Source organism: Capsicum annuum, chromosome 2, assembly GCF_002878395.1.
Source record: "Capsicum annuum cultivar UCD-10X-F1 chromosome 2, UCD10Xv1.1, whole genome shotgun sequence".
Taxonomy (NCBI): Eukaryota; Viridiplantae; Streptophyta; class Magnoliopsida; order Solanales; family Solanaceae; genus Capsicum; species Capsicum annuum.
Genome location: NC_061112.1, coordinates 138,182,214 through 138,207,911, shown reverse-complemented (window position 1 = coordinate 138,207,911; position 25,698 = coordinate 138,182,214). Strand labels below are relative to the sequence as shown.

The 25,698-nt window shown below is 36.5% G+C and overlaps 1 protein-coding gene across 8 annotated transcripts in view; it reads left to right on the top strand.

Annotated features, from left to right (window-relative positions):
* The window catches only part of LOC107859811 (vacuolar sorting protein 3), a 46,344-nt gene that overhangs the window by 17,800 nt on the left and 2,846 nt on the right, over positions 1-25,698 (top strand). Inside the window, exons 8-13 of one of the 8 annotated variants that reach the window (XR_007052438.1) lie at positions 2,667-2,955; positions 3,080-3,135; positions 3,419-3,487; positions 3,575-3,686; positions 6,447-6,536; positions 9,462-9,636. Coding sequence is in view for 4 of the 8 variants with exons in the window: in XM_047407177.1 (XP_047263133.1) it covers positions 2,667-2,955; positions 3,080-3,135; positions 3,419-3,487; positions 3,575-3,686; positions 6,447-6,536; positions 9,467-9,502 (652 nt within the window). In the remaining 4 variants the exon portion in view is untranslated. Of the gene's footprint in view, positions 1-2,666; positions 2,956-3,079; positions 3,136-3,418; positions 3,488-3,574; positions 3,687-6,446; positions 6,537-9,461; positions 9,637-25,698 lie in introns of those variants that run through there. The other 7 variants (XM_047407177.1, XR_001671447.2, XR_007052439.1 and 4 more) reach the window with 7 other exon arrangements.

Sequence of the window (25,698 nt, the reverse complement as noted above, 5' to 3'; positions counted from 1 at the left end):
TATACAATTCTCCTTGCACCAAAAAAACAGTGTGACTAGGCAGTTCCATTCTATATCATTAATGGACATGACTTCGTCTTCGAAGCATTTCCCATTTCTTTCCATCCATACTGACCACCAAACTATTTATCAAATCTTCACATTAGTTGAGTTTGCCAACAAGTCCCCGATATCTGCTAGGATCTTAGGATCTTTTAGAGGCTCCCCTGTCCTCGAATAAACTTTGTATTTAGATCCATGGGAGTGTCCACATGTCTGCAATCCAATATACCAGCGTTTTCCAAAATGTCCAATGCATATTTTCTTTGTGTTAATAGCAATACCATTGCCAGACGGTGCCACTTTAATTCCTAGAAAGTATTTTAGCTTGCTCAAATCGTTAGTCTAAAAGTGACTTGAAAGGTGTTGAGAAATTCCTTCATGATCATCAACATAAAACAATTAAAAAAATGTGTTTGCCTTTAGATGAATGCCTATAAATACGAAGTGATCAACTTCCGTTCGAATCATTCCAAACTCTTGGAAAATAGCTCGAAAACGACCAAACCATGCTCTAGGAGATTGCTTGAGACCATAAAGGGATCGGTGAAGTCTACATACTAGTCCAGACTCTCCTGAGCAACAAACAAATCCTGGTGGTTGTTCCATATAAACCTCTTCAGCAAGTTCTCCGTAAAGGAATGCATTTTTTATGTTGAGCTGGAAAAAGGGCCAATGTCTCATTGTTGCCATAGATATGAGGAGACGAATAGCAGCCATCTTGGCAACAGGTGGGAAAGTATCTCCATAGTCAATGCCATAAATCTGAGTGTAATACCTAGTAACTATTCTCGCTTTGAGATGATCAATAGCTCCATTTGAACCTACCTTAACTGGGGATACCCGACAACAACTAACAATGGTTTTGCCTTTTGGTAAAAGATCAAGCTCCCAAATACCACTGTCACTCGAAGCAGTCATTTCTTCAATCATAGCCTGACGCCAACCTGGATGAAACAATGCTTCGGCCACAGTCGTAGGAACTTTGACAGTGATGTAACATGAGATGACTTGAAAATTTACAACTGTACACTAAATGTTTTGTAAGCAGTTTGTCTTTGTCCTCATATAATAAACCTTGTCCCGGAGAGCTTTTGATATATCGCAGAATGCGATGCATTCTAGTGACTATCGCAAGGTGATTGTAGGAAGTGGCTAACTGTACTAACAACAAATGAGATGTCTCATTGTGTGATTGTAAGATGGTTGAGTTTTGCTGACAAGTCTCCGATGTTTGCTAGGATCTTTCAGAGGCTACCCTATCCTGGAATAAGCTTAGTATTTAGATCCACGGGTGTGTCCATATGTTTGCAGTCCAACATACCAGTGTCTTACAAAATGTTACAATCCTTGTGACTCATGTTCATTTAAATTATCTGTCCCGTGCTCCGGTCCGACAGAAGAACAAAATCATCAAGGAATGTTATAACACATTTCTGGTTTTTGGTTATTTTGCTAATGGAAATAAGATTATATGAACATTCAATGGAAAAGGAACTTACATTAAAGGTCTGGAAGGCAGAGGATGAGCTATACCTATCCCTTTTACAACAGTATTTGATCCATTAGCCGAAGTCACTGTAGAGAGTATAGAAGGGGTAGGAAGAGGAGAGTATTTTGTTACCAGAAATATGGTAAGAAGCACCAGGATCAAGAATTCATTGTTCCTGAGATAAAGACTATGACATAAGCAAAGGAGTTACCAGGTTTGCATTGTGCAAGCAGCTGATGAAGTTGATGACTGCTGTTTTGATGCTTTGTACTGTAGGTAGTCAATATAGTCTGATGCTGTTGCAGTTAAAGTGATAGATATAGATGACCCATCCCTGAAATCAGGTGTGGGCAAAATACCATTTTTGTTATGAGCCAAATTTTTTGTGTATCTAGGGTGGTCATTATCGTGTGGAGGCATGCTTTATCACCAAAAAAAGAAAATGTAGAAATCAGATGTAGAGATTTTTTTTTTCTATTTTCTGTTTTGCAGAATCTGTTTCTGCAATTCTGTTTTGCAGTTTTTTTTTCCTGTTTATGCGATTATATTTTGCAGAATCTGTTTCTGTAATTCTGTTTTGCAGAATCCGTTTCTGCAATTCTGTTTTGCAGATTCTTTTTCCTGTTTCTGCGATTCTAATTTGCAGAATCTGTTTCTGCAATTCTATTTTGCAGAATCTGTTTTAAGAAAAAGAAGGATGATTAGAGAAAGGAGGGCTTTGATATCATGAGAAATTAGAAGGAGAAGAGAAGAGAGTTTGGGAATTAGTGTCTTGATTATTCCCTCAAGCTAGTGGGATTAAATAGTGTTACAGTGAATGTAAATAAATAAGGAAGGAATCTATTTAGAATATTACACAATATTTTAAGTGCTTAATTATGGGGATTTGGGGGTATTCCCTTATCTACACTATCTTATTATAGAGATATTCTCATATCTACATTATCTAATAATGATATCATATTTAACAATTAATTTGTTGGATATTTTTAAATTATTTTTTCTTAACATTGGTGTCCTTGGGTGCCTAATTGGTTGGATAATATAACCTTATAAAGATGTATCTCTATTTTAATGAGGTATTTAGCTGTCTATATGTTTCTGCGAATTATAAGCTGGAAGTTTTGTCATGCAGATATCTCCAGTGGTTAATTGAAGATCAAAACTCCGGTGACACGCGGTTCCATACAACTTATGCCCTCTTGCTTTCTAAATCGGCACTTGATGCCAATGAAAAGGAACATACTACACAAAATTTTGAAGGTGTAAATCAAAAGGAGATAAATGTCTCAGACTGTGGAAACAACTCAATATTTGAAACTCATGTCAGAGAGAGATTGCAAATATTTTTACAGTCGTCTGACTTGTATGATCCAGATGAAGTTCTTGATTTGGTTGAAGGATCTGAGTTATGGCTTGAGAAGGTCAGTAAAATAATTAGGCCTTTCATAGAAATAATGCCCTATGCATCTCTGCTGGTTAACAGCTTTAACTGTCTGATTCTCCTTGTGATTTGCAGTCCTTGTGTTATTGATGGTTTCATTACAGGCTATTCTTTGCAGGAAGCTCGGTCAAGAAACATTAGTGCTTCAAATTCTTGCCTTGTAAGTTCATAAATGTTTGATTATTGCTTGGGTACATCACAACAGGCTTTATCATAACTAATGAACAACTAGAAACGTTCTGTTTCCCGGATCTGGGCTATGTATGGTTGACATACTCTACTGCTGCTTTACATGTGAAGTTCCTCACGTAAAACATGCGAAAATATTTGAAAGCTTAGTACCCACATTGTTGCTAAATATGTAGTTTATTGTTGAATCTGCAAATAATCTGAATAAATGATTATCTTTGGGATTGTAATATAAAGTTGTGTTCACCTGACAGGAAGCTGGAAGACTGTGAAGCTGCAGAACAGTATTGTGCCGAGATCGGTAGGCCAGATGCTTACATGCAGTTAGTACAGTATTCTCTCATTTGTTTCTTCAGATTATTGGTCTAGTAGAAGCTCTCTTAGCCTTTTCATACCTTGTCTCTTTTTAGGCTGCTTGAAATGTATTTGGAGTCAATGAATGGCAAAGAGCCCATGTTCAAAGCTGCTGTCCGCCTGTTGCACATTCACGGAGAAATGCTAGACCCTTTGCAAGTTTTGGAGGTACCAAAACTTATCCTCCTGCTTTATTATTCGTGTAATGGTCAATTAGGAGACAAAAGCCTTGTTCTACCCCCCAGGATTTGATTTAGTGGCAACACTACAACGTGTGATGTTTACGTGTTCTAACAGCGGAGCAAGCAAAAGTCTGTTATTTAAATGGAAAGGGTAGAGGGGATCCATCATCTACAAAATTTAGAATCGTGTGCCAACTGATCCTTGGGGATTTCTGGGTAAGAAAATGGTCAATGAGGAGAGGAAATGTGAAGCAAGCTTGGAAAAGAAGTAGCTACATTTTATTTTTTGCTTAATATTTTATCCTGTTATGGAGTGTAGCTTCACTAGCAATTCTGTTGTTGGTTTGGAGGGAAAGGAACAGAAAAGCATTCAAGGGGGGTGGAATATGTGCACAGATTAAGACTTCTCTTTTGTTTATAGTTTTTTTGTGCACCTACAAGATCCCTATTAGTACAGAGGATCGGATATCTTTAATTGAAAACAATATTTTCTTGTATCTTCTCTAATTTTTGGTGTACTATTTGGTTACAGTGTTCCATTATCTCGAAACCTCAATAAATTATACCTTGTCAAAGCAAATACTCCCTCTATCCTAATTTATGTGACATACTTTTCTTTTTAGTCCGTCCCAAAAAAAATGTCACGATTCTATAATTAGAATAGAAACAATTTAACTTTAAAATTAATCTTTTACCCTTAATGAAATGATTTGTAGCTACAAATGTCTAAGGTTTATTTTAGACCACAAATTTCAAAAGTCTTTCCTTTTTCTTGAACTTTGTGCCAGGCTACATAAATTGGGATGGAGGGAGTATACGTTTATCCACCATATCATTTTAAGTAACATGGTTGATTGGTCTGGCAAATATCTGATTGATTTTCTCATTGTATTTATAGTAGGAGAACCGACAACAACGTTATACCCAATGTATTCTCACAATATTTGTTTGGGGAGTCCTTACCTTTATCCCAGAGGTGGGATAGCGAGATTGTTTCTGATAGACCTTCGGCTCAAGACAAAATAGTTTAGAAAAAGACGTAAAGATGTAATTGAAGTACTAGAGGCAATAGGTGGTAAAAGCACAAATAGTAGCATACAATACTCTAATATGAAACAACAAATATCAACAAAAATTGAAGAACAAGAAGCTACAAGCGTAGCACTACGACTACTAAGAAGGGAAACAAGACAATGAACTCCTATCTATTTATAGATGCACTCCTATCAACTAACCTTTTACCCTAATTCACACCCTCCACACTTTCCTATCTAAGGTCATGTCCTGTATAATCACCTCTGCCCAATTCTTCTTCAGTCTACCTCTACCTCTCCTAAAACCATCTATAGCGAACCTCTCACACCTCCGCATTGGGGCATATGTGTCTTTCCTCATCACATGGCCAAAATATCTCAACCTCACTTTCCCCATCTTATCTTCCACGGAAGTCACTCCCACCTTGTCTCGGATATCCTCGTTTTTAATCCCTCCTCTCTTAGCTAACCCACACATCCATTGCTTCATCCTCATCTCCACCACTTTCATTTTTTGAATGTGCGAGTTCTTGACTAGACAACACTCCGCCCTATACAAAATAGATGGTCTAACAACCACTCTGTAGAACTTGCCTTAAAGTTTATGAGGCACTTTCTTATCACACAGAACTCTAGATGCTAGGCCCCATTTCGTTCCACCCTGCACCAATACGAGTGACATCCTCGTCAATCTCTCCATTTCCCTTGATAGTAAGCCCAAGATACCTGGAACTATCTCTTTTTTATGGTTCGTATCCAAAATTATAAAATAGAACATGGCGGAGAGAAACAAAGTCATCCTTTAAATTTATTCTAAGGGAAAAACATCTCATCATTCATTAAAGCAGAAATTTTGATGTTCAATCTTTTACTCTTGAAAACTTTGGGTTTTGTGGTCATTGCTATTTTAGCAATGTGTGAAATATTTTCTTGTCACTTATCAAAACCGGGAACATGTTCTTTAAATCTGAAGGATTGGAATATATTCTTTTTCCGCTGGGAAAGTTTGAAGTTTTCTAGTCCTAATTTTAGCTGTTGGTGCATATTCAGTCACCTAGTGCATTACACATTAGAAGTGGTCCTTTTATTTTGTTCCTAACATTTCATCATGCATCTATTAACATAGTGATACCACTTTTGGATATCAACTTTTAGAATAGCCTTTTCTATAGTGAAAGAGGAAGTCTGAGTTTTGTTTATGGTGATTTTAAATTTTGAAAGGCCAAAAAAAGATTTACCTTGGTGACATGACTTGATAGGTCTATTTATGTTCAGGTTACTTTTTTCTAAATTTCTGGGGTATATGAAGGGCTGGATATTTGTAGTTTCATTTGCCAAGTGTTCAGGTTACTTGTCTAAGACCCTGTTTGGATTGGCGTATTTTAGGTGCTTTTAAGCACTTCTGTAGTTTTTGGGTAAGTACTTTGTTTATTTTTTTAAGAACTTGGTTTCAAGCCAAAACAACAAAAATAAGTCAAAGTTAGTATTCCTAACTTATGGCTTATGACCATAAGCTCTAAGCCTATCCAAACAGGCTCGAAATCATTTCAGATAACTAGGCAATGCTGTATTTGTTTGGGATTTTTTTCGTGCTGTTTGAAGGGAATCAGGTGATGAGAAGGCAAATAACATCTATTTGGCTTAAGTTACTTTATGAAAAGTCGCTAGAGATGTCAATGTTACTCGCTCTGAGTTGAGGTTTCACTTTGCAGAGATTGTCACAAGATATGCCCCTTCAGCTTGCTTCTGAGACAATATTAAGAGTGTTGAGAGCTCGACATCACCATCATCGTCAGGGTCAAGTATGTTCTAACCTATAGGGGTGAAAATTTCTGTTGGTCTTGAGCATTTATTTTAAGTAGTATAATTATATTCAATATGTTAGCACCTGGTTGGGTGGGGGGGGGGGGGGGGGGGGGCTTAAAACATATGCTTTGTCTATGTTAGTTGATTTGAAACTTAAGCATGAGTATCGCTGGAAAGGTAAACGTACTGGTCTTGAGTAGTACTTGTAGAGACGTGATTTTTGATCCTCCTTGAATTTTAACTTATTTTTCGATATTAAATATTTATATTTGATCCGATATTATTTTAATTCTTACTTTATTTTTAATAAATTTTTAGTTAAAAATTAAATAATTAAATAAAGTTAATTTTGGGATATTTATTTTGTTTTATTCTAATTTTAAAAATTAATACAAAAATTCAAAAAAAAATATTCTTCTTTTTAAATTTTAAATAAATAAGCTAGCAGTTTTAATACTATCTTAATTATATTTATTTTCGACTATTTATACTCTTATTGTATTTTATTAAATATAAAAATTAATTAGTTATTATTATATTTATTATTATTATTATTTTATTTATTTGTCATTATTATTATCTTCTACATAAAAAATATATAATAATAATAATAAATAAATTCAAAATTTTAAAATCTCCCCCTTTATCAGATATAACTGTCCCCCCAAAGTCCCTTTATTTAAGGTCTTCTATCCACACCAGAAAAGATACGTACATTCTGCACTATACACTATCATCATCAGATACTACAGACCAAAGTAAAGAAAAACACAGAGTTAAAAAAAATCAGGAAAAGAAAGAAACAAAGAAAGAAAAGATTTAAAGTTTAGAGTTTCTGCTTGAAGTTTTCGGGGACGATTGTTTCTTGCTTTATTATCCAGTTCAAGCAATCACAGGTTCTTATTCAATCTTGAACCATTTTATGTTAATTTTTATGAAAAGAACTGAATGAAAATGTTCAAGTGATTTCTTGCAGTATTTAATGTGTAGTCAATTAATTATGTGAACTTTTGTTATTGTGCTATGCAATTAAGTTTACTGTATATTTATATTTGTACATGAAAAAATTTGTATTAATATACCCTTATCAATGAATCATATAGATGTATAACACCACACACAATAGAGAAAAATTTACACTGGAACGCCTGCACACTATCATATAGCAGTGCACATACCGAAATAGCCACAGTTAGTTAAAAAAATCGAGAAGAATAATTGATAAAAATAGAATAAAATCAGTGAACTGAAAAATGGTGTTTGAGAGTGAGAAAAATTCGGGAGAGGAAAAGAAAATAACAGACAACAAATATGATTCGGATTCCGGCGAGTCCCGTTGAGTTTAGTCGGAATCTCACCGGAAATTACCGCCACCGGGCGACCAATCCACTTAAAACTACTGTTGCCGCTGCTCCAGCCGACGGAAAACAGCCACTAGTGGCTGCCGAGGGTGAAATTCCCTGTTTCCCCTTCACAGCCAGCAAACCCACGCCAGCGAACCCTTACCACGGCCATGCCTCGTTGGATTTAATCCCGGCAGGTAGGCTTTGTTCTTTACAGGTGCACCTCCATCGGTTTTCGCCGCGCGCCGCCCTATTCCAAAATTCGACAACCACCCAACACATGCAGCCGTCGCGCCGTCATTTTTCTCTTTTTCCATCGTTGGAAAACATTAGAAGCCTGTCAGAAAAATTCAGATCCAACAACAGAACTATTAAAACTCATCGTTTGAGTTAATTCTGACAAAATCATGTATGGGCTTTTCAGATTTCGTAATTTCTGTCTTGGGTTATTTAGTAGTTTAAATGGGTTTTTATTCGAATCAAATTTTGGGATCATCGTGGTTGAGTTGGTTCCTGATCTGTGACTTGGGGTTTATTTTAAGGAAATTAATTTTAGGGGAATTATAATAAAATTGACAGAATATGAGTAGTTGTGTATATTTTTCTTATTTATTCTATTATTATTATTTTATTATTCTTATTTCATTGTTATCAATAAAATTATATAATTATTTATCAAATTAATTAATTATTTTAAATTAATTTTGCTTAAATTTATTATTCAAAATCAGGTAGAATTTCGAGTTGGCAAACTTATTTTATTTTCGTTATTAATAAATTTTGATAATTTTTATCGTTAAATTAATTAATTAGTTTAAATGAAAATTGCTTTATTTTATTGTTAAAAAAACATTCTGAATTTATAATAAGACGAGCTAATGCCTTTAACGCTAGACAATTTTAGGCAAGTTTAAAATTTTTTGTCTCAATTAGGAATGCAGCATACACATCTTTCTTAAATATTTTAAAATTTGAGGATGCAACAATGCACCTCGACCAATGTTTTTCTAAAATCAACTTTTACCGATTTAATATAAGAGTTGTAGACAAATATTTTTGATATAAAAAAATGAGCGAAATTAGGCCCTAACATAAGTTATCAAAATAATTTAAGTCAAGATAAGTTAATAAAAGAGACCGTGCTAGAATCACGGGACTCGAAGGGTGCCTCACACCTTCCCTTCGGTGAATAGATTTCCTTACCCGGTTTTCTGTTTTCGCAGACCAAAATAAAAGAATTATTTTCTTTTGACTAAGAATTCAAAAAGGTGACTTGGAACACCATAATTTAATTCCAAGTGGCGACTCTATAAATAAAAATAATTCCTATTCAAAACTGTCATTTTAATTGGAAAAATCCTTCGATCTTCGACTCTTTAGACGAAAAAGGGGCGTGACATCTCTGGCGAATCCACTGGGGATAATAAGAATTCGAGCTTTTGATATTAACTTTACTTGTTTTAATTATTTTTATATTGTGTTTGTTGGCCTTACTTGTCGCTCATTTACTGTTTTGATATTGTTGAACCATATTTATAAACTGTTTTCTCTTGCACCCCCTCTGAATCTCTGAAATAGGATAGAAGGAATGCAACGTATGCATCTTACTTTCTTTTTGAGATAGCTGGAGTGTCAAAGCATCTGGTGAAGGATCATTAATCACACATGTTAGGCGGGGTTCAGATCGACAACGAAGGCGGAATAGCACTGCTACCGAACAAGATGTCCCTCCCCGACTCGAGTGCTCGCTCGTGTAAGCCAGTCTAGACATCTATTCCTATTAGGCTAAACTTAGAAGAACTGAAACTCAAAATCTGGTTATCTCTATTAAGTTCCGCTTTATTTGCATCACTTGTATTTGACTTAGCGGGACTCAGCATAGGGGCCGGGGCTGTCTAGGATAGGTGACCTACTTTATAATGACCAACACGTGCATCTTACGTGCTCTTTGACTTTTGTTTAGAAGGCTATTTGATTGTTGACAGACTTTTAGGCAACTTCGCGAAACACAAGAAAATATTTTGTCCCCAAATCTAACAAATCATTTTTCAAAAAAATTAAAAAATAGATAGACAATTTTTAAAGTCTTCATGAACTAACTACGAGGGTCTGATTCTCACTATTTAGTGGGATACGTAGGAAGCCCTTTTCGGGCACGACCCCATCTTCATGAACTACGCACACCTGATTCTCATCTTAATGAGATATGTAGGCAGTCCTTCATGGATTCGGTGATCTTAAAAAAAATATAACTTTGACATATTGGTTTTCACCAAAATCAAAATAGTGTTAAGGTGGTTGGTTTGTGGCTAAGTTGGCTTCTCATCCATGCAACAGCAGGTCCAAAGAACAGGCAACCCATAAAAATGATATAAGATCTGAGATGAGTTGGTGTAGACTATTAGAAATGAGGAATACGAAGAAATAGCCTAGAAAGTGAGAAATTTGGAGCAAAATATGAGAAACATGCAAATACTAAAAAAAAATTCCTTAAAAGAATTTATACAGATTTCACAATGTTCACTTGCCTTTAGAGTCTAAAACGTCAAAGTTGGACATGTAAGAGGGTCATGGTGAGCCAAAGTGATCCTTTGGCTCATCTAACAAGGTTTTGAAATCAATTAAGAGGAGTAGGGGGAAGAGAAACTGCTGACGGCTTACTTTGGAGAGAGTTTGATGGCAATAAATTCAAAATGATTGGGTTCAAAAAGAAAAAAACACAGATTATGTAGCAATGGTTATGAAGACTCCATTAAGGCCGACGTGCAAATCAGTGGCTAAAATATTAAGTTCGACAATTTAGAAGTCAGTCTCTCCTCACGAGGAAAGATTTTTAGTAATCTGTTTTGTTTTTCTTTCTACTACGCGAATTATTTTAGTGTTGGAGTTTGGGATCTATATTGTCTTATTTTATTGTCATTTCTATTCAAATCCTTCTATCTTTGTGTCAACAAATGTGTGTCCTTTTTATTTTTCATTATATATTGTTTGACTGTCTTTCTTTTCTTTAGAGAGCTCTTTCTATGGTGATTCTAGTGATGTGATATGCATGTTGAATTCACAGATTGATCTTTAAATCCAATCTAATCCTAAAGTATTGAGCCAAGAAGTTAAAATTGAAAAAAGGAAATCATATAAGAAAATAAGTAAAATGTTGGTTATTCCTATTAGGTTCCGCTTTATTTGCATCATATGCATTTGACTTAGCGGGACTCACACAGAGGGCCCGGTCTGTCTAGGACAAGTGTCCCTCTTTTGATCACCATGTGCATCCTACGTGCTCTTTGACATTTATTTGAAAGGCTATTTGATTGTTGACTGGTTTTTAGGCAACTTGGCAAAATGTAAAGAGAAGATTGTCCTCAAATTTAATAATATCCTTTTCAAAGAGATTAAAACATATACATAGTTATTTTTTTTCAAGTTCATGAACTACAAGGGTCTGATTCTCACTCTTTAGGGAGATACGTAGGAAATCCTTATCGGGATACGACCCTGTATCTTAAAAATTATTATTCACAAATTTATTAAAAGATATTTTTTGATAAAATAAAAATAAAAATGAAAATAAAAATAAAAATAAAAATAAAAATAATAAAAAATGACTATTTTCGTTAGTATTATTATTTTATGTTATTTTTTCCATTCTTCTTTGTTCTTTCCTTTTATCCTCAAATTTAATTTTATTATATATTTTAATAGCCCTGAATCTTTAGAGATCATGAGGCTAAGTTTTTACAAAATAAAATATAAAATATATAAATCCTAATAGCCCTGAACCTTAAGGGGTCGTGAGATAGTTTTGATAAATTAATGTATATTTATATCTTAACAGTCCTGAACCTTTAAGGGTCGTGAGGCTGAAATTTTTATATAACTTCATATATAAAACAATCATTTTTCTTTCTTTATTTCTAAGTCATTTTCTTTTAAGTGTATTTAGGGGTAATTTTCTTTCAAACACATGGTCAAAATTGTCTAGAAGTTTGTTGTTAAATTTTCGATAGAGTCGGATTAAAAAAGTGCTCTCTTTTAGAAAGAATAAAAATGTTGTCATTCATGTTTCTCTTAATTTTTCTATTTTTAAATAAAATTATTTGCATCTTAGCCCAATTTAGTGGTCATGTTAACGAGTCAAGTTTAAAAAGTCAAAATTAGTGAATTAAGTTCCGCCTTAGTCTAGACATTTCCTAATATTGTCTCCCTATGCGTAGGTATAACATGTCTCCTCCAGTTAGTGGAAAGGGTAAAAAAAAGGAAGAGGGATGGGAGCATACCGCTTTAGGTTGTGGATTGTACCCCTTTGCAGCTTTGGTTGTGGTGGAACGAAATGGATACATTCGATTATGATGAGATACATAAGTATTTGTTTTTTTTTGACAAGTATCAGGTCAGTCAACCCTAGTAGGGAGGTGATTGATGCATTGCTGACTTTATGGGACTCGAGGAACAATGTATTTCGCTTTTCAAATTTCGAGTTGACTTTGACTTTAGAGGAGATAACGGCATATGTTGGATATGCATCGAAAAAAACTTATAGCCCCAAGACTCATCTCGATAAACAGGTTCTACAAGCTCATGAACATACAAAACTCAAAAGAAGAGTCAATGAAAAAAGGTTGGGTCTCCTTGCAGTTTTTGTATGACAGATATGGAAGGCAAGAGAGGTTTGAGAAGTCCGGTAAATAACTCTGTAACAAGGGAAGTTTTGAGGCTCGAAAAGTTCATAGACGGTTTGCATTCATGGTAGCCTTTTTAGGCACTATGGTCTTCCCGAGGAGAGAGAAATTAATATTCGTTTAGCTGGAGTGGTACATATACTGATTAAGAAAGATTACACTATGGTACCAATGATCTTGGCCAATATTTACCGTGCTCTGACTGTTTGTTAGAAAGGAAAGGGTTTTTTCGAGGGATGTATTATCTTGCTACAGATGTGGATTGTGGAACATCTTTACCGATGTCTTACAGTGGCAAGGTTTGATCCAGAACGATTCAATCGCATCAAAGATGACGAAAAGAGGTTAGAGAATATAAATGCCCAGAAGGAATTAGAGATTGGGATAAGCTTTTTCGTTCTCTGACGGCAGATAAAATCACTTGGAATCTCCCTTAGTTCCCCTGGAGGCAAGTCATACATAGTTCTGTCATTCGACCGTTCTTGTTATTAATGGATATCAGGGGTGTTCAACCTTATGTGCCATTGCGGGCCTTACGTCAGCTAGGCAGACGTTAAGTAATTCCCATAACATAAAATATGACTGTGTTTGTATTTGAGGTGAGATCAGAGATTCTACTTCCGGAGGGATTGGCCCAGCAGATTTGGGATGGTTGTCGTCTCATGGGAATTGAAACAATGATCATAGAGCGTAAGAAAGGAGAAGTACACCCAGACTATCGTAAATGGTTTGAAAAGCAGTCGAGTCCACCAGTTAGACCTGAAAAATCTAACTATCAGTTAAGGGACCCCATAGATCAAGAAGCTGCAATCAGGATAGGGATCGAGAGAGCCATGCGAGAACATCATGAGGCCAACTTAGCTTCGAGAGCGGAATTAGAGCATGCCAGGGCAAGAATAGAAGAACAACAAAGGCAATTTGCTGAAGAGAAAGCTAAGTCAGCGGATATAGAGGTCGCGCTTCGGGGACAAATCAAATTGGCTACAACTAGGGGGTCACATGTTGCAGAACTTGCCGCATCTCGCCGACAGCAGTTGCAAGAAGTTGAAAAGAACATGCAATAACAATTTGACCGAGAGAGATCTCCGTGGATACGTGAGAGAAGGATATTGCGAGAACAGCTGGAGGTTGCTTCTGCTTGTGACAGCGTGCAAGAGAGATAATTGATTCCCGTGACCGACAGGCCCAAGAATGGGATCTGGCCTTCAGTTTCCTTCGATTGTAGGTCCGCCGTGTAGCGCAGGGTACCACCAGAATGGGTCTAGACTACCAACAGTTGAATTAAGAAGAATTTTTGGCACAAGTACCAACTTTCGCACAGCATCTCACCACTTCATTGGAGGACATATACTTGGGTTTGGGATGTCATATTAAGCCGAAGTCTCCTTGATTGAGCATGTTAAAGCTACAAGAATCAGTTGAAGACTTTGAGACGTTGGGGTTCAGTATAAGTTCATAGTTGTTCCCTTTGTCATAGTTTTTTAGTTTCAGTTTTCAAACTTCTAGTTCATATGTTATGTCTTTTAGTTAGTTGTATTTGTTTAAGTTTAGTTTTATTTGTTAGATGTCAGTTAGTAGGTTTTTTCTTAGGAATTGGGTTATTTTGTCGTATTTGTATTTGCAAATTGTGGAATATAATGAAGTTGGTCGTTTATTTCTATATATTACATAATTTTACTTCACTTAATTTAATTTTTTATTTTATTTTTTTAAAAAATCAATCATTTTTGTTAGAATTTTTCCGAACTACGCAAGATCTGATTCATGTCCTGGCATGATACGTAGGCAACCCTCTAATGGGTTCGATCATAACTTTTCGAAAAGTGTACCTAGAAAAGCCGGGATGAAACATAAGGCCTTCTATGATAGGTTGGAAAATGCATTTAGAAGCGTAACATGCAACGTGACATTATAATGTATTAAATGTGTAACACTCATCCGTTTGCTACTTGGTCACAGTAAAGATAAAATAGTTGGTGGTTGGTTTGTGGTTTAAATTGGTATCATATCCATACAATACCAGATACAAAGGAAAGAGAAAGATGACCCGTAAAGAGGGTGTAGGGTCTGACAGTGAGGAAGAGCAAAATCAATTGATTTCGCAAGAATTAGCATCAATGGAAGAAATTAAGTTATAGAAACAACAGATGGCGGAAATGTACCAAGCTTGGTTGAATAGACAAGCCCCGCCTTCCTCAATCCATGGACTTTCGAATACGAATGATCCAAACCCTGCTCAAGCTCAAATTAGCGATCCATTTTACCCACCTGGATTCAACCCGTATGTTAATGTGGTTGGCGTTGCTAGTACTTCTACCATGCACCCACCAAATTCGTCTGTCACAAATAACCCATTTTCACTTCTGTAGCACCAGCTACTGTGGGCCCTCATTCGACAGTACAGAAGAATATGGGGGAACTAAGTCATGATCTGTTGTATCCTTCTAAAACGACTTTCAAACCCCAAAATCCACATTATCATGCTCAACAACACAATTCTCTCATCGTGATTGAGAAGATTGTTAAGAATGAAGAGCAAGAGGGAGATGGCTAGGAAAGTAAAAAGCTTGGATTCAAAATGCCAAAGTTTGACAAATACGAAGGTCATGGCGATCATGTGGCTCACTTGAAAAAGTTTTGTAATCAATTAAGGGGAGCTGGAGGAAAAGAAGAATTGCTCATGGTTTACTTTGGAGAAAGCCTGGCAGGGATAGCTTTTGAATGGTTTATTGACCAAGACATTTCCGTTGGCACGTGTGGGATGACATGGCTCGGGATTTTGTTCAGCAACTTCAATATAACATTGAGATAGTGCCAGATCGCACCACACTGGCTAATATGAGGAAAAAAACAACTGAAAGTTTTCGAGAATATGCTATCAGATGGAGAGAACAGGCTGCGAGAGTCAGACCATCGATAAAGGAGTCTGAAATGATTGATATCTTTTTACAGGCACAAGAACCTGATTATTTTCATCATTTGCTTTCTACTATCGGAAGCACATTTGGTGGTCATTAAAGTTGGAGAGATGGTAAAGAATGGAATTAAGTCCGGAAAGATTATCAGCCAGGGCGCTTTGAAAGCAACAATACAGGCAATTCAAAGTGGTTCAGGATGTTTTGGTGGAAAGAAAAGAGGATGTAGCTACTATTGTGCCAGGTCCACGACAAAATTAGAGAGGTGCGCGTCACCTTTACGCACAATCTCAACCCCAAATTTATGTCTAAGACCCATATAACCATCCACGACACTATGTTCCTCCACAAAATTCATTATATTTCATTCTATCTCCTCAGTATTCTACCTATAATGCACAAACATATGTTTGGTTTCCTTCTTACCCGCAATGGCGTGCACCAGCCATCCAAAATCATCCACTAGTCTCGCAAGTTCAAAGAGGCCCTCCTAGGTCTAATTTTCGGCCTAGAGCGAACTACAAGAAAGATAACATGGGCAAAGATAATTTCACGCCTATTGGAATATCGTACGCCAGCTTTTTTCAAAGGTTGAGGAAAATGAATGTTCTAAGCCCAATTGAGAGAAGGATCCTGAATCCTCCCCCGAAGAACTTGGACTATTCTAGAAGATGTGAATACTGTTCTGATGCCTCAGGGCATGATAGAGAGAAATGTTGGTATTTGAAAAGAGCAATTCAAGAGTTGATTGACACACAACAAATCATGGTGCAAAGTCCAGACGCTCCAAATGTTAATCAAAATCTATTGCCAGATCATAATAAAACAAACATGCTCGAGGTGATACCTAGTGGTGAAGATGCTGTGGTTTCCTTCAAGCCCATTATTAAGATTAAAACTGATTTGGAAAAATCAGCAAATGTTGTGGATTTGACGAAAGAAAAACTTGCAGAAGTGGAGGAGGTGATAGCAAAGCCCGAATCATTGAATGTTCCCTTAGTCATAGAGAAAAAGATTCCAGAAAATATTAAGTCAGGTCAAGTAAAACCAAAGCTCATTGTTCTTGGAAAATCCACTAAGCCTCTCTTATAATCATAAAAAGAGCACCCATAGCTCCCATTGTCATTAAACCAGTAACAGCTGCCTATAGTTAATACCAAGGCGGTCCCCTGAAACTACGATCGTGTTGTGGTGATCCACAAGGGGAAGAAAGTGATTGAAGAGGTGGATGAAGTAGGGGGATTAACCCGTTCTGGGAGGTGTTATGCCCCAGTGGAGTTAAGAAAGAATAAACAAACAATGAAGAACGAATGACAGTCAAGAAGTCAATTACTGTGGAAAAGGCTGAAGAATTCTTGAAGAAGATGAAGCTACCAAAATATTCTGTTGTAGAACAACTAAGGAAGACACTAGCACAAATTTCTCTGTTCTTTATTGATACACTCGGAAGATCATCATAAGGCCATAATGAATATTTTAAATGAGTCATATGTGTCCAGTGAGATTAAGGTGAATCAACTTTAAAAAAGTTGTTGGAAGGATCCTTGAGGTAAATTGGATCACTTTCTCAAACGACAAATTACCTGTAGAAGGCACTGGACATAATCGAGGTCTCTACATTACTGTGAAATGTGAATATTCTTCCTCAGTAACTGACTTCTTGACTGTCATTCGTTCTTCAAGTGAGCCACAGGATCGCCATGACCTTCGTTTTTGTCCAACTTTGGCATTTTGAACCCCAGCGGCAAATGGACATCAGGAAACATGCACAAATCTTTGTATGAAACACTCTTTGGTCCTCCTAATCCTTGCATATTTCTCATACTCTGCTCCAAGCTTCTTACTTTCCTAGCCTTCTCCTTTTGTTCTTCATTCTTAACAATCTTCTCAATCACGATGGGAGAATCGTGTTGATGAGCTTGATAATATGGATTTTGGGGTTTGAAAGTCATTTCAGAAGGATACAACAGATCATGACTTGGTTCCCCCATATTCTTCTGTACTGTCGAATGAGGGCCCACAATAGTTGGTGCTACAGAAGTGAAAAGTGGGTTATTTGTGACAGACGAATTTGGTGGGCGCATGATAGAAGTACCAGCAATGCCAGCCACATTAACATCTGGGCTGAATCCAGGTGGGTAAAATGGATTGCTAGTTTGAGCTTGAGCAGGATTTGGATCATTCGTATTCGAAAGTCCAGGGATTGAGGAAGGCGGGACTTGTCCATTCAACCAAGCTTGGTACATTTCCTCCATCTATTGTTTCAATAACTTAATCTTTTCCACTGATGCTAATTCTTACGAAATCAATTGATTTTGCTCCTCTTCACTGTCAGACCCTATACCCTCTTTACAGTATCTTTCTTTTTCCCTTGTATCTAGTGTTGCCACAAACCAACCACCAACTACTTTATCTTTTCTGTGATCAAGTTGCAAACGGGTGAGTGTTACATATTTAACACATTATAATGCCACGTTGCATGTTATGCTTCTAGATGCATTTTCCAACCTATCATGGAAGACCTTATGTTTCATCCCGGCTTTTCTAGGCACACTTTTCGAAAAGTTATGATCGAACCCTTTGGAGGATTGCCTACGTATCATGTCAGGACATGAATCAGATCTTGCGTAGTTCGGAAAAATTTTAACAAAAATGATTGATTTTTTTTAAAGAAAAATAAATAAATTAAGTGAAGTAAAATTATCTAATATATAGAAATAAACGACCAATTTCATTATATTCCATAATTTTCAAATACAAATACGACAAAATAACCCAATTCCTAAGAGAAAACCTACTAACTGACATTCGACAAATAAAACTAAACTTAAATAAATACCATTAGCTAAAGGACATAACGTCTGAACAAGAAGTTTTAAAATTGAAAAACTATGACAAATGAAACAACTATCCACTTATACAACTGAACACCAACGTCTCAAAGTCTTCAACTGATTCTTGTAGCTTCTACATGCTCAATCAAGGAGACTTCGGCTTAATATGACCTCCTAAATCCAAGTATATGTCCTCCAATAAAGTGGTGAGACGCTGGACAAAAGCTGGTACTTGTGCTAAAAAAATCTTCATGATTCAACTGCTGGTAGTCTAAACCCATTCTGGCGGTATCCTGCGCTACACGACGGACCTTCCCTCGAAGTAAACTGAAAGCCTGATGCCATTCTTGGGCCAGTTGGTCTTGGGAATCAATCATCTTTCTTGCACGTTGTTCACGAGCAGAAACAACCTCCAGCTGTTCTCGCAATATCCCTCTTTCACGTATTCACTGAGCTCTCTCTCGATCAAACTCTTCTTGCATGTTCTTTTCAACATCCTGCAACTGCTGGCGGTGAGATGCGACTTCTGCAACATGTGACCCCCTAGTGGTAGCCAATCTAATTTGTCCCCAAAGTGCGACCTCAATATCCGCTGACTTAGCTTTCTCTTCAGCAAATTGCCTTTGTTGTTCTTCTATCTTGCCCATGCATGCTCTAATTCCGCTCTCAAAGCTAAGTTGGCCTCATGATGTTCTCGCATGGCTCTCTCGATCTCTATATCCTGATTGCAGCTTCTTGATCTATGGGTCCCTTAACCGATCTTTCCGGCTTGACTGGTGGACTCGTCTGTTTTTCAAACCATTTACAGTAGTTTGGGTGTACTCCTTTCTCACGTTGTATGACCATTGCTTCAATTCCCATGATACGACAACCATCCCAAATCTGCTGGGCCAATCCCTCCGGAAGTGGAATCTCTGATCTGACCTCAAATATAAACTCAACCATATTTTCTGTTATGGAAATTACTTGACGTCTGCCTAGCTGACGTAAGACCCGCATTGGCACATAAGGTTGAACACCCCTGATACCCATTAATAACAAGAACGGCCGAATGACAGAACTATATATGACTTGCCTCTAAGGGAGATTCCAAGTGATTTTATTTGCCGTCAGATAACGTAAAAGCTTATCCCAATCTCCAATTCCTTTTAGGCATTTATATTTCTCTAATCTCTCTTCATAATATTTGATGCGATTAAATCGTTCAGGAACAAACCTTGCCTGTATAGTACATCGGTAAAGATTCTCCACAATCCACATTTGTAGCAAGATATTACATCCCTCGAAAAAACCCTTTCCTTTCTGAAAACGGTCAGAGCACGATAAATATCAGCCAAGATCATTGGTACCATAGTGTAATATTTCTTAATCAGTATATGTACCACTCCAGCTAAACGAATATTAATTTTTCTCTCCTCGGGAAGACCATAGTGCCTAAAAAGGCTACCGTGAATGCAAATAGTCTATAAACTTTTCAAGCCTCAAAACTTTCCTTGTTACAGAGTGTTTTACCTAACTCCTCAAACCCCTCTTGCCTTCCATATCTTTCATACGAAAATTGCAAGGAGATCCAACCTTTTTTCATTGATTCTTCTTTTGAGTTTCGTATGTTCATGAGCTGAACCTGTTTATTGAGATGAGTCTTGGGGCTATAAGTTTTTTCCGATGCATTTCCCCATTATCCAACATAGGCCGCTATTTCCTCTAAAGTCGGGGTCAACTCGAAATCTGAAAAGCGAAATACATTGTTCCTCGGGTCCTAGAAAGTTAACAATGCATCAACCACCTCTCTACTAGGGTTTATTGTCATGATGCTCGTCAGAAAACCCAAATACTTATGTATCTCATCATAATTGATTGTATCCATTTCGTTCCACCACAGCCAAAGCTGCAAATGGGTACAATCCACAACTTGAAGCGGTACACTTCCATCCTTTTTCGTTTTTTTTACTCTTTCCACTAACTGGAGGAGACATGTTATACCTACGGATAGAGAGACAATATTAGGAAATGTCTAGACTTAGGCAAAACTTATTTCATTAATTTGACTCGTTAATGTGACTACTAAATTAGGTTTAGATGCAAATAATTTTATTTAAAAATAAAAATTGAGAAATAATGTGAAAATATATTATTTTTTTTAAAAGAGAGCACTTATTTATACAGACTCTATCGAAGATTTTACAACAACAGACCTCTAGACAATTTTGACCTTGTGTTTGGAAGAAAAATACCTCCTACGTACACTTAAAAGAAAAATGATTGTTTTATATATGAAGTTGTATAAAAATTTCAGTCTCACGACCTCTAAAGGTTTAGGACTGTTAAGATCTATGCTTACACATTTTATTACTTTATAAAAACTAAACTCACGACCCCTAAAGGTTCAGTCTATTAGGATTTGTATTAAAAAAGAAGAATAGGATAGAAATAATAATACTCATGAAAATAATTATTTTTTTTCAAAAATATCCTTCAATAAATTTGTGAATAAATATATTGTTTAATACAGGGTCGTATCCCGGGTAGGATTTCCTACGTATCTCAATAAAGAGTGAGAATCAAACCCTCATAGTTCATAAAGATCGTAAAACTATGTTACTATATTTTAAAGTTTTTTCCTTTCTTTTAAAAATAAAATTTTTCTTTAAAATAAAATGATTCACTAAATTTGAAGATAATATAATATCTTACATTTAAAAGTTGCCTAAAAGCCGGTCAACAAACAAATAGCCTTCCAAACAAATGTCAGAGAGCACGTAGGATACACATGTTGGTCAATATAAAAGAGACACCTGTCCTAGACAGACCCGGCCCCTGTGCCGATTCTCACTAAGTCAAATGCATATGATGCAAATAAAGCGGAACCTAATAGGGATAACCAGATTCTGAGTTTTCAGTTCTTTCAAGTTTAGCTTAATAATGATAAGTGTCTAGATTGGGTTACCCGAGCGGACACTCGAGTCGGGAAGGGACAACGTGTTTGGTAGCAGTGCTACTCCGCCTTCGTTGTCGATTCGAACTCCGCTTAACATGTGTGACTAATAATCCTTTACCAGGTGTCTTGACACTCCGACTATCTCAAAAAGAAAGTAGGATACACACGCTGCATTTTTTCTATCCTATTTCAGAGACTCAGAGGGAGTGCGCAAGAGAAGACAGTTTATAAATACAGTTCAGCAATATCAAAGCAGTAAATGAGCGATAAGTAGCACATAAAGCAAATAAACACAATATCAAAAATAATTAAAGCAAGTAAAGTAAATATCAAAAGCTCGAATTCTTATTAGTCGCCAGAGATGTCACACCCCTTTTTCCCTCGAGGGAGGAGGTCGAAGAGTTTCTCCAATTAAAGTGACGGTATTGAATAGGGATTGTTTAATTTACATAGTCACCACTTGGAATCGAGTTATGGTGTTCCTAGCCACCTTATTGAATCCCTAATCAAAAGGATATGACTCTTTTATTTTGGTCTGTGAACACAAAAGATCGGGTAAGGAATTCTGTTGATCGAGGGGAAGGTGTGAGGCACCCCTTGAATCCTGTGGTTCTAGCACGATCGCTTTTATTGACTTAAACTATTTTGATAAATTATATTAAAGCCTAAAATTGTTCATTTTTATTATATTAAGAATTGTATATTATATTAAATAAATCAGTGCATCCCAAATTTTAACTTTATTTAGTTATAGATTTTTTAATTAAAAATAAAATAAGAATTAAAATAATATCGGGTCAAATAGAAATATTTAATATCAAAAAATAAGTTACAATTCGAGGAGGATCAAAAATCACGTGTCTGCAGTACTCTGCTAGGGCCAATTGACATGACATCTCTCCTTTGTTTTGAGCCATGGTAGTATATGCATTCTTGATCTGGATACTATTAGATGCTAGGATAAATATGATATGCTAAAGGGCACAATGCTGATCGAGATTACATCCTAAGGGCAAATCAACTAACCTACCTAGGTTCAAGCTTACCTTGAACATGCCTTTGACAGCTCTGGACAACAATTTTTTTTTCCAGAGAAGTCATTCATTGTCTGAATGAAAGCTGTTTACAAAATTCTCTGTAGACTGTTGATATTTTTTTTCTTGATAAGTTTGATTACTAATTCTTGGTGTTCTTCTTCGGGTTGCCATTGTAAAGTATATGTCCTAATTGCATAGTTCTTTCATAAGGTCTTGGTTGGATACCATTGGTTTATTATTTTGTTCTGCTGTAAAGTTGCAGTTCATAGTTTAGAATTTGAGAAAGAAGAAAAGGCTTCTTTGTATTTTAGTATGTCGTAGATTCTAGGAGAAAGGTTATTTATACAAGTGAGTCCCAACTAATTAAGGAAAGGGAATCAATTACTGCAAAATAAAATATTCTACTCCTATAATTACACTAGGAAGAAACCATACTATAAAATAAAATATTCTACTCCTATAATTACACTAGGAAAAAGTAAGTTTCCTGAAATCACACTAGTTAATTAACAATCAACACCTGCCCTCAAGTTGGAGCAAAGATGTTCCACATGCCAAACATGCAAATGAAGTATGAAAAGTCCTTTTGTTGAGGCCCTTTGTGAGCACATTCATTAGCTGCTTTTCTGAAGGTACATGATGCAGACTCAAGGTGCTACTAGTAACTTTCTCATTGATGAAGTGTTGATCAATTTCAATGTGCTTTATTCAGTCATGTTGAACATGATTCTGAGCTATATTGATTGCAGCTTTGTTGTGGCAGCACAAGAAAAATCTTCCTTTTCCTGGACTATCTCAATTCTTCCGTTAACTTTTGTAGCTAAAGCTCACATACACCTTAGACCATAGCTCTATATTCTGCCTATGCACTTGATCTTGCAATTGCACTTCACTGCGTATTTCTCCAAGTAATTAGGTTCCCTCCTATGAGTGTAAATAATGGATGTAGATCTTCTGTCATCTAATGATCCAGCCAAATGCCACTTTTGTGGCTCTGATTCCTAAGAAAGTGGGAGCAAAGGAGTTGAGTGATTTTAGACCTATTAGCTTAATAGGTAGCGTTTAAATAATTATTGCTAAAATACTAACTGAAAGACTCAAGAAAATGATGAACAAATTGGTGGGTGCGCAGTCGATGGCCTTCATCAAAGGTAGACAAATTATGGATGCTGTTCTAATTGCAAATGAACAAGAACCTGGAATTGTGTGTAAACTTGACATAAAAAAGGCATATGATCACTTAAACTGGAATTACCTACTGGAAACTTTGAAAACGCTGGATGTGGTGGTAGATGGGTCAGCTGGATTAAGTACTTGATCAGCACAGTAGAATTCTCAATATTGATCAATGGTTCACCGTCGAGATTTTTTCAATCTTAGAGGGGCTTGAGACAAGGAGATCATCTATCTCCTTTCCTTTTTATCAATGCCATGGAGGGGTTTCATATTCAGGCAAACACATGGATAAGGGCATTCAAGGTGAAGTACAATACTGACAGCATGTTATAGATTTTACATCTACAATATGCCGATGATCTGAACAGGTGATTATATTGAGGGTAATCTTTATTTGTTCGAAGATCCTTCTGTTTTACGTATTAATTAATTGGACCAAAAGTTTTATTTATCCAGTTAATAAGGTAAACCAGATCCAATCCTTGGCTGATATTCTTGGTGGTAAAATAGGAGAATTATCAAAAATATATTTAGTGATGCCTTTGGAGGCCAAAAGTAAGTGAATAGAAATTTGGAATGGGGTCCGTAGAGAAAATTGAAGAAGCTAACACTCTGGAAGAGTCGATGTCTCTCAATGGGTGATAAGGCTAATTTTGATTAATTCAGTCCTTGATATATATATATATACATATATATATATATAGATGTCATTATTTCCAATCCCCGAGAATGTATTGAGTAGGATAGATGTGAGAAGGAATTTCTTGTGGGAAGGGAACAGTTATAAAAAGAAGTATGACCTTGTTAAATGGAGATCCATCATAGTCAGCAAGAGAAGGAAAGGGGGCAGGGGGGGATTAGGCATAAAAAATTTGAATCCCAATATCAAAGTTTGATGTTAAAGTGGCTATGGAGATTTGCTAGTAATGAAGAACCATTATGAAAAGAGGTGATTAAGGAAAAGTATGACATGGAAGGTAAATGGACTACCAAGAATGTGGAGGCCGGAGGGTCCTCATGGGGTTAGGCTGTGGAAGTCAATCAGGAACCTGTGGCCTAAACTCATGAACAAGGTAGGCTTTAAAGTTGGAAATGGCATAAAGATACTATTTTGGGAAAGATAAATAGCTGGGTCGAGGCATTCTGAAGCAACTCTTTCCATATCTCTATATTTTATCTCAACAACAAGAACATTAGGAGAGGTATGGAGCAACCAAGGATGGAATTTGATCTTTAGAAGATACTTGAATGATTGGGAAATTGATAGGCTTTACAGAGTTACTCAAAACTCGAGAGCTATTTGCAGGAATCACAACTTCGGAGGATAGCATCTAGTGGCAAGGAAATAATCAAGGAGAATTCTTTGTCAGATCAGCCTACAAAGAATTCGATCTTTACAACAATCAGATTGGCTGTTGGCCTTGGAAGATGATATGGAAAGTCAAAATTCCCTATAAAGTATCTTGTTTTACTTGGTTACTAGCTAGAGGAAAAGTACCCACACAGGGCAATCTTTGCAAGAGAGGTCATCATCAATGTTTCAGATGTTTTTTATGTGGGGAGAAAGCTGAGACAATTAATCCTCTGTTTTCCACTGTGAACTAACGGAACAATTATGGAGGATGTTCCTTGACTTCAGGCAGATTCTGTGGACCATGCCAAGTAATATAGTTGATGTGCTAGCATACAGTAATGCAATTCAGAAAATTAAATGGAAGATTATTCCAGCTTGCATTTGGTGGACTATTTGGGAAGAGAGAAACCAAAGATGTTTTGAAGATAAAGCCGACCTTTTCCAGAAGATTAAGATGAAGTGCTTAGGGCTGTTCTACTTTTGGCGTAAAGGAATAAGTTGAGAAGATCACAAGACAATCTTTTATGTATTAGAATCCTTGTGAGATGACACAGTTGATGCTTTTGAAACTTTCTTCCCACTCCATAGAGTATAGGAACCTGTCTAGTCTTGCAGCACTATGATGGTTGTCCCCCCTGAACCAAGTGAATTTCCCTCCAATCAGACATGGATCATGCAAATCCAAGTCTTCTATCCCTTCAATCCAATCACACTAATTTGTTGTTCTTGTTTCTTTCTTGCAGGTTTTGCGCTGTTTCTCTTATTAGTTGTTCTGTTTTCTCCGCTTTTTTCTTCTTTTTTGTACTTGGATTTTGCTGCACTTGAGCTGGGGGTCTTTCGGAAATAGCCTCTCTACCTCCACGAGGTAGTGGTAAGGTCTGC